General features: G+C 46.2%; 1 protein-coding gene across 4 annotated transcripts in view; it reads left to right on the forward strand.

The window, feature by feature from the left end:
* LOC109527487 (adhesion G protein-coupled receptor L1) overlaps positions 1 to 9621 on the forward strand; it is a 33981-nt gene that overhangs the window by 20295 nt on the left and 4065 nt on the right. For 3 of the 4 annotated variants that reach the window (XM_019889470.1, XM_019889472.1, XM_019889471.1), the window contains 19 exons: positions 144 to 351; positions 779 to 1043; positions 1126 to 1465; positions 1548 to 1841; positions 2334 to 2437; positions 2549 to 2734; positions 2846 to 2884; positions 3868 to 4048; positions 4138 to 4260; positions 4424 to 4641; positions 4728 to 4901; positions 5583 to 5795; positions 5889 to 6109; positions 7401 to 7467; positions 7574 to 7662; positions 8281 to 8449; positions 8526 to 8675; positions 8760 to 8856; positions 8939 to 9049. In XM_019889470.1, the coding sequence (XP_019745029.1) occupies positions 144 to 351; positions 779 to 1043; positions 1126 to 1465; positions 1548 to 1841; positions 2334 to 2437; positions 2549 to 2734; positions 2846 to 2884; positions 3868 to 4048; positions 4138 to 4260; positions 4424 to 4641; positions 4728 to 4901; positions 5583 to 5795; positions 5889 to 6109; positions 7401 to 7467; positions 7574 to 7662; positions 8281 to 8449; positions 8526 to 8675; positions 8760 to 8856; positions 8939 to 9049 (3249 nt within the window). The remainder of the gene's footprint in view (positions 1 to 143; positions 352 to 778; positions 1044 to 1125; positions 1466 to 1547; positions 1842 to 2333; positions 2438 to 2548; positions 2735 to 2845; positions 2885 to 3867; positions 4049 to 4137; positions 4261 to 4423; positions 4642 to 4727; positions 4902 to 5582; positions 5796 to 5888; positions 6110 to 7400; positions 7468 to 7573; positions 7663 to 8280; positions 8450 to 8525; positions 8676 to 8759; positions 8857 to 8938; positions 9050 to 9621) is intronic. The other variant, XM_019889473.1, reaches the window with a different exon arrangement.

The following is a 9621-nucleotide window of genomic DNA, read 5'->3' on the forward strand; positions in this document are numbered from 1 at the left end:
AATCTTTCCTCTTTCTCCCCCTCCCTCTCTCTGTCTCTCTCTCGCTCTCTTTCTCTCGCTCTCTCTCTGTCTCTCACCATCATCCATCCATATCCTCTGTCCTCTCTCTCACATCCTTCTTTCTGACAACTCCCATCTCCCAGTTTTCGTCTGTCCCGGATCACTGCTCAGCATCCAGCCACCTTCCTCTCAGCTGGAGGCAGAACATCAGTCAGGGGCGTGGTGTAAGGATCCTCTGCAGGCTGGCGACAGACTATACGTCATGCCATGGACGCCGTACAGGACCGAGGTGCTTTATGAATATGCTTCCTGGGACGACTATCGGCAGAACCGTGTCACCACTACCTATAAGTGAGTGTGCGTGCAAAACATCGGCAGGTCTGGCTTTGAAATGACTATTTGCTTTTCTTCCTCTTTGGTCTTTGACAGCCCAAATGTTGCTTACTCCCAATCCAAGTCAATTTAAAGTCGAGGCCCACTTTTATGATTCCATTAAAGCCATCTTTTATTATTAATATAATATCATTCTGTCTGTAGTCTCTTTAAAAGTATACATGGAATTTTAGGTTAAAATAATACCAAGCAAGTTTTATTGGGGTAGAACTACATCAAATTAATCTGAATGTACAAGAAAAAAAAAAAAAAACGTTGAGTGTTTGAACATGCAAACTAAAATCGCTGTTGTTGTGTGTCTGTGTGCGTGCGTGCGTTCATTGAAGAGATACGCCCCCTAAACTGTTCTGTAACAAAACAATGTGCTTTATTTCCATTATCCTAGACTTCCAAGTCGTGTAGACGGTACAGGTTTTGTGGTGTATGATGGCGCCGTGTTCTATAACAAGGAACGTACACGGAACCTGGTCAAGTATGACCTGCGAACCCGCATTAAGAGCGGCGAGGCGGTGGTGGTCAATGCCAACTACCACGACACGTCGCCTTACCGCTGGGGAGGGAAGTCAGACATCGATCTGGCAGTGGATGAGAATGGCCTCTGGGTGATCTACTCCACTGAAGCAAATAACGGACGCATTGTGGTCAGCCAGGTAACACAGACTACAAATTTGAGAAGCGACAGCAACACGACAGCATTTTCGCTCGCCTTTCCACCTCTTCCGTGTTCTCCAGGTGAACCCGTACACCCTGCGCTTCGAGGGCACGTGGGCCACAGGCTTTGACAAACGTGGGGCGAGCAACGCCTTCATGGCCTGTGGTGTGCTCTATGCGGTGCGCTCAGTCTTCCAGGATGACGAGGGGCAGGCGGATGGCCGTGTGGGCAATGATATGGTGGTTTATGCCTATGACACCAGCCGAGGGCAGGAGCTGCCCATTCAGATACCCTTCCCCAACGCTTACCAGTACATATCTTCCATAGACTACAACCCTAGAGACAACCAGCTGTATGTGTGGAATAACTATTATGTTCTCAGATACCCGCTTCAGTTCACGCCACCACCACCAACTAAAGGTCTGTTGATCTCGAACCTTGATTGGTGTAATGTAACTCTGAGGCGTCTACAGACCTGAAGTAAAGTTTTCGTTCCCTACAGGTCCACTTTCCTCTTTGATGACAACCGTCCGCTCTTACACGGCTACCATTGCACTGACTCCTGTGCGGCCATCAGCCTCGCACCCAGTAGGCGTCATCAACCGAGGACCCTTTGACCAGAGGCCAATAACAGCCATGGTCCCCTTAACGCCCCGCCCCCCTTTGCGTGTTCCCTTGGCTCCGGGGGGCCCTGGTCAAGTGGGTGGATGTGAAGGAAGAGTGGCCAGAGGGGTACAGTGGCCCCCAACTCTGAAAGGGGAGACCGTGGAGAGGCCCTGCCCCAAAGGCTCACTGGGTAAGACAGACGTGTGTATGTGTGCGTTTGTTTCATCATGTCAGTGTTTTATTACGTGTGTGTGTGCGTGCGTGCGTGCGTGCGTGCGTGTGTGTGTGTGTATATCTTGTTTCCCTCTGAAATGTAGTCACATGCCCTCGCTTTGAACTCCCCTTCACATGACAGAGAAGAAACAGTCGTTATACTTTTTACAGTCACGGTCCGTCAACTTTTCCTCTCGGTGCGCAGCTGTCTTTCTCTGTGCTGCTCTGCCCCACAGGAAAAGAGGACATTTTGTCTGTTGCACATTGTGCCTCCTAATCCTGTTTTATGGCTCGATTTAGGAGCCTAGTTAAACTGGGGAATAATTCTCCATCATAATTGAAGTGACCTAGTTGCATCTAATTTTCAGACATGTAAACCAATATAATGTTTCTGCCTCTCATGGACTTTAATTATTTGGTCATATGACTCAGCCTTCTCGAACGTCTGCACCTGTGTCTTGTTCTGCAGGGATAGCGTCCTATGAGTGCATGACGTCGCCAGTTAGCTGGAGCTCCAGAGGTCCTGACCTATCTAACTGTACCTCTCCGTGGGTCAGCCAGATTGCACAAAAGGTCAGTTACATATGCACACACCTTGTGCAAATGGCCCGAATCCCATTAAGAAGCAACTCCCACTTTAAATGTCAAACATGAGTGATTCTGGACAACGCTACTTTCCTCCAGATTAAAAGTGGAGAGAACGCAGCAAATATAGCTGGGGAGCTGGTCAACCTAACCCGGGGACGGATCTATGCAGGTGATGTCAGCATGTCTGTAAAATTAATTGAACAGTTACTGGACATCTTGGACTCCCAGCTTCAAGCCTTGAGACCAGCCAATAAAGAGTCTGCAGCACGCAATTACAATAAGGTGGATTGCTCCTTGAATTCATGCTGATGTGTACTTGACCTTTTATAGGAAAGAGGAACCAAATGTCAGCACGGGTATTTTTAACACGGATGTTGTTTTCTGTCTTTCTAGCTGCAGAAAAGGGAGCGCACGTGCAGGGCTTATGTGCAGGTAGGTAACCAATGCATGAATGGACAAATTGATGTGAAATGAACGGATGATCATTGTCTAGATCACATATGTCAAAGTGCCGGCCCGCGGGCCAAATCCGGCCCGCGAGAATGTTTTCAGTGGCCCCTGGGATGATATTGATTTATTATTAGAACCGGCCCGCGGACCGCAGCAAGCCGAGAGCCCGCAGATCTTTTACACGCACCAAAACTACATTTCCCACAATGCAACGGTGACGCGCCAAGCAGTCGGCCGCTTTATTTAAATATTTATTCGTCTCGCAGTCGTTCCCATAACATGAATGGACAAATTGATGTGAAATGAACGGATGATCATTGTCTAGATGAACCGATAACTCACGGATGGACAGACCGCTGGGTAGATGGATGAGGAATGATGGAAAAAGGAAAATGGATGGACAGACGGAAGGATGTAAGATGGACAGAAGGATGGCATCGAGGATGACTGATGAATGATGGATCGACAGGGGACCATATGCAACAATGATGGACACAAAAGTGCTCATGGACAGATGGACATATGAATGAATGGATGATTGAAGGGCCTCCAGAATAGATGCTGGACAGATTTATGAACGGATGAATGATGACTGATTGATATATGGTAGACGGATGGAAGCACGCAAGATGGAAGAATGGATGGATGGATAACTGTGAGATAGACAATGGATTGATGGGGAAACAGATACAGTAAGATACAGAGGTAGAAGTGGCAAACTGACAGTCAGGTGGATAATCGACAACAAAGGGGCGGATTATTGAGTGGCGGATGATGGATGGATAAATGAATGGTTGAAAATGACGGTTTAAATAGATTGACTGGCGATGGACAGATGGAAGCATGCAAGATGGAAGAATGGATGGATGGAAGCACAGATGGATTCACGGATAAAAGGACAGATGGAAGGGTGGACAGGCGAATGGATACACCAACAGAATGTGATCTACCTTTCTCCTCGTCAGGCTGTGGTTCAAACGGTAGATAACTTGTTGGGTCCCGAGGCTTTGGTGTCCTGGGCTGACATGAGCAATTCTGACCAGTCCCGCTCTGCATCACTCCTGTTGGATGCGGTCGAGAAAGGAGCATTCCTGTTGGCTAACAACCTCTATGAAGGTCGATTCAGTGACAGAGCACCAAATGTCGGTATGTTGTCTCCCTTTTTCTGAGCGCAGAACATAGCGCCATTTTAAAACAAGCTTCTCGTCCTGACATTTCTGTATGTGTGCGATTAGATCTGGAGGTGTATGTGCTAAACACAGAGGCGGACATACAGGACCTAACTTTCCCGCACTCCTACGACAGCGACAGTATCCTGCAGATCTCAGCTGTGGCCCTGCAGCAGTACAGCAATAATGGTGTGAATATTTAATATTTATTTCACAATATTTACAACAGTGGATCAACCACAATTACAACTGATGATGGATTGTGGACTTCATGGCATGATCACACTCGTACACAATCAACGATACTCTATGAAGATATGCTTCTAAATAGCTTGCTTCCTTCACTGTACAGGCCAAGTGAAGTTGGTCCTCTCTCTGTATAAGAACTTGGGCACCTTCCTGACCACCCAGAACTCCACCTTGCGGCTCGGACTTGGACTCGGACAGGGGTCAGAGGTCAGGCTCAGGAGCCTGGTGGTCAACTCCCACGTCATCTCTGCCTCTGTGCACAGAGGCTCCAATAGAGTGTTCCTCTCTGAGCCCGTGGTGTTCACTCTCAGGCACCTGCAGGTCTGCTGGGAAATGCAACTCTGGCAAGAAAGTTTCTCGCTCATATTCATCAGCATTTAAGAGTTGGTTTTGTGTCGCGTCCACAGCTGGACAACCACTTTGGTCCCAACTGCTCTTTCTGGAACGCCTCAGGGGTCTCTGGGACTGGCAAGTGGTCCACACAGGGATGTCGCCTGTTACACACCAACAATACGCACACGACTTGCGCCTGCAACCACCTGTCCAGCTATGCTGTACTCATGACGTACCAGCAACCGGCTGTAAGTGAACGCTCAAGTCCACAAACTTGCATTGGCTGTGGTTGTGTTTGTTTATTTTTACAAAAGATGCCATTGAAAGGTTGACATGAAAAAAATAAATAAATCGTGTCGTCACACTTTTTAGAATCGTGTTCAAGAATTGTGATGCTCCAATTTCTTTGTGCAGCATTGAATGCTTTATAATTTTGCCCCAGGTTGAATGACAGGTAATTGCTGTCATGTTGACTGTCTGTTTGACATGAACTGTGTTTTTGCATTCGTATTTTGCAAGTCAACAAAAGCCAGCCAAAAGTGTTGTAAAAGAATCAACAGTCATTTCTGGAAAGCTTATATGTGACTCTCTTGATTAATTACGGCAACACCGCTGCGTCTCAAACTCCAAGATACGGTTCAGTTCTCAAATTAGAAAGGCTGATCAAATGTTGTGATTCCAAATAGTCTCCAGCAATCAGATCCCATTTTTGCACTAATTTGTAAGATAAAGACGTTTATTAATTCATCATTCAATTATCTTGAGTTGAAGCTGTGAGAGAGATTTTTCTGAACGCTGCAGGCTGCTGTGCTTTGGTCTCCCATGAAACGCAATTCAAGTGCTCGATGTAATTTTTTTTTTTTTGTCATCCATCCAACTATCAAACACTCGACATGTTATCTATCTATTTTTCTATTTGGGTTTCACAGTCTGGTGTGGGAGTGGAGGAGCTTCTGGTCTACATCGTCTCCTGGGTGGGCATCTCAGTTGCTCTGGTGTGTTTGGCCACCTGTCTTACCACCCTGTGCTGCCAGGCGGCACCGTGGCACACTGACCACAGCACCATCCACTGCAACTTGTGGGCCAATCTGCTCATCACTGAGCTGCTCTTCCTCGTTGAATCCATTAAGACGCAATATACCGTGAGTTTGACCTAAAACATGAGAGGTGCTCGGAAAACTTTAGTTTCTCTTGTTCTTGTTGTATTCTGCTTTTCTCACACTTATAATTTATAGGTTGTGTGCTCCATCATTGCCGGCCTGCTGCACTTTTCGCTGCTCTCAGTCTTCTGCTGGCTATGTCTGGAAGCGGTGGAACTGTACATTTTGCAACGTGAGGTGTTTGAGGGTCGTAACTCCAGGCGGAAGTATTTGTACCTGAGTGGCTACTCCGTACCCGGGCTGGTGGTGGCTGTGTCTGCAGCCATTGACTTCAGAGGCTACGGCTCAAAAACTTTGTAAGTTCATCACACTACTATTGTGCAGTGTGTGAATGTGTGTGTCCCAAGATACCGTATGCGCTTTGCATACGTGATCACTTGTTATGACATTAGGAACACTCATGTAACAACATATCATGTTCATCAAAGAATATGTTGTTCGGATTGACACTGTCACAGAGCAGCCGGATGGCTCAGTGGGTAAGACCACTAACAGAGGACCCGAGTTCAAATTCCGGTCAGGCCAAACGATAACGTTCACGCAGGTCCTCAAGTCAAGACCCGCCAAATTGTACCTCGGATCAGCGATACAAATAATGATTGAGTCATGCAAATTAATAAGTCTCTGGTCTGTGGAGAGAAAATGAATTAACTCCTGTTACGGTGTACATCAGCCAGGAGGAGTGGCCTATAAGGTTAAAACTATACTGTATTACTATAGAAAATGTTTATATGATAATTCATGTTATTTGTTTGAACAAGAGTTTGTTTGATTTTGATTTCTGAGGTCTGCACAATAAATATTCTCAAAACCCTGGTGTCAGGTCCATGGGATGAACCTGCAAAAAAAAAAAAAAAGTATAACAAAAGTAGAACTTTGCTCCGCAAATTAACTCATGACCTTGATTAATAAAGTGTCAACCAATACTGTTTTATTCTTGTAAAGGCACATTTTCTCATACCACTTTAGAATTGCTTAACATTAAGGACTGTGATTGTATCGACAGATATTGATGTTGTCATAAGAGGGAGCACATAACTCCTACTCTGGCATCCCTTCACTGGCTCCCTATACATTTTAGAGTTATTTTAGAGATCCTCTTATTTGTTTTCAAATCTCTAAATGACCTCGCGCCACCTTACCTCTCTGAGCTCATCCGCCCCTACACACCTGCCCGCCGCCTCAGGTCTGCCGACCAGACATTATTAGAAGTACCAAGAACTAAACTGAGGCTCAGAGGGGATTGAGCCTTTTCCGTTGCTGGTCCCTCTCTCTGGAATGACCTCCCACTGAACATTCGACAAGCCTCCTCTCCGCCCATCTTCAAAACCCGCCTCAAAACTCACTTGTATTCTTTGGCATTTGACTCAGCATGTCCCAAATTATGATCTTAGTTATACTGTTTGGTGCTCTCTACTGTCTTTGATACTGATTTGTTGTTTTGCTTTACTGTTGTATATGTTAGTTGCTCCATGTACAGCACTTTGTGTGCAGTGATGGCTGTTTGAAAGTGCTCTACAAATACATTTGAGTTGAGTTGTTTGTGTTCCTCCTCTAATATATTTGTTTGTGTGTCTTTATTCACAGCTGCTGGTTGCGAACTGACAATTACTTCGTCTGGAGTTTTCTTGGACCGGTGGCCGTTATAATCACGGTGAGATTGTTGTTCCTGCCCTCATACAGAGTTAACCATATATGTGGTTTACAAATGTATGTGTGAAAAAAAGCCGAGCGTTGACAGTTTGTATTCTGGTCTGCAGCTTAACCTTGTGATCTTAGTGATGACCTTACATAAGATGCACAGCACTGCGGCCCTGAAGCCCGACTCCAGTCGCCATGACAACCTGAGGTTTGTAATTGTCTTTGGATCTGGGAACAAAATTGTAACTGTGCAAATTTTGGGTCAAAACCAGCCCCGATTCTGAAAAACAATTCAGTCATACGTGGAGCAGAGGTTCACCTTGTGGTATTAGCTTCAGGCAGGATGCGACATTTTTAACAACAAGCCACCAGCGTGATGAATCAAAAATGATAAATTAAGCAGAGTGATAGTTGACAAGAGTCAACTCAGCTCCGAAAAACTGTGCAATGCTGCGTATTACAACCACACAACCTCTCAATGAACAGATATTAGCATTGTCCATGAAGGTAAGAATGTATTGAATCGGGCCCATGACAGCAGTACTTAACTGCAGCCGGGAGGAAGACCCATCAGGACCACTCCTACTGGTACTGTGTTTTTGCAGTCTGTTGCTTGGTAAAAGATCAATCCTCCGCTTTAAACTGTATTGGACTGCGTCATGAGGAATGACGGCTTGATTGGCATCCAGCTATCACACGCGCCCTCCCTCAGTCAAACCGGTTTATGAAATGCTTGTGTTATCCTTCTTCTGACTGACCGTGGATTTTTATTGATGTTCAAGCAAGGATTTTCTCATGACATTGATGTGCGGTCTTGTGTGTCCAGGGCGTGGGCAGTGGGCTCGTTGACGCTTCTCTTTCTGCAATGTGTCAACTGGTCCTCAGGCCTGATGTTCTTGTCCGCGCCCTCTCTCCTCCTGGCTTATCTCTTCGCCTCCCTTAATACAGCGCAAGGCTTCCTCATCACCATCCTGCACTGCACCCTCACCAGGAAGGTCAGCCTCAGAGCTGAGCATCGTTATCTTGCCGGTTATGTGATCGTTCACCGCCGACGTTGTTCTTTGTGTTAAGGGTCAGAAAGACTACGGCCGATGTCTCCGTCTTTCCCAGTGTTGCGCAACCTCTTCGTCGAGCTCTCCGGACTCGGTCAAGGGCGCTGCATTGCGCTCCAACAGCCGCTACAGCAGCAGCCAGGGGCGGAGGGCCACGGCGAACAGACAGGTGCTCACTCCGTTTCATGCACTTGCTTCAAGTCTGACGGACGCGAGCCTGATTTGACTGTCTGCCAAATATTCCGCGCTCCAGAGCCGTATTAGGAGGATGTGGAATGACACGGTGCGAAGACAGACTGAGTCATCTTTCATCGCCGCTGATGTTAACAGTACCCCAACTCTTAACAGAGGTGAGCATCTGCTTTATTGTTTTCATACACCTTCTTTGTTGTCGCACAGTGCAACATGTATTCGTCTATTTTCTCCACGTAGCTGCATTGGGGAATCATTTCCTGACCAATCCAGTGCCGCAGACTCACGCAGGAGCCTCTCCGTATGACACCATGTTGGCACAGGGATACAATCAACCCTTCACCTCCACAGGTATACCTTATCAAAGCGTCAGTGGCTTTTCTTCTGTATGACTTAGTTGGTGCTTCCCTTCAACACACTCTTCTATTTGTGAGAGTCGTCATCAAGTCTGCAGGAGTGATCATGTTTATTTGTCGAGTCGTTAAGTTAGTAGACAGTACTGTGCTAGAGCCACTGCTAGTTTGTGGTTTCAATGACCTATTCCCATCGCAATCATTTTGGCATCATTAAAAAGCTAACAGTACAGATACAACATGATACAAGCAATACCATCCATCCATGATCCCAAAATGTACACCGTTGTGCAAAATGCTGCTCAGTTTTTCTATGAAACCGAAAGCACAAAATATTCTGCAGTGCGATGCTCGAAATAACTTTTTTTTCTTTTAGGAGCAGTTTTGCTAATCAATATGTAACTTCATTTGAGGAGCGACTTTCTTATTTTCAGAAATTCTTTTTTCGGCTTAATCTCAGGGATTTCAAGCAAAGGGTAAATCATGGCTCCTCTGTCTGGGTAGAAAATACACAACCCCTCACCCCCCACAATAGTAGCTGTATGGGTTTTCTGCAGATACTGCCCCCCC

The sequence above is a fragment of the Hippocampus comes genome, unplaced genomic scaffold (genome assembly GCF_001891065.2).
Source record: "Hippocampus comes isolate QL1 unplaced genomic scaffold, H_comes_QL1_v1.1 scaffold86, whole genome shotgun sequence".
Lineage (NCBI taxonomy): Eukaryota > Metazoa > Chordata > Actinopteri > Syngnathiformes > Syngnathidae > Hippocampus > Hippocampus comes.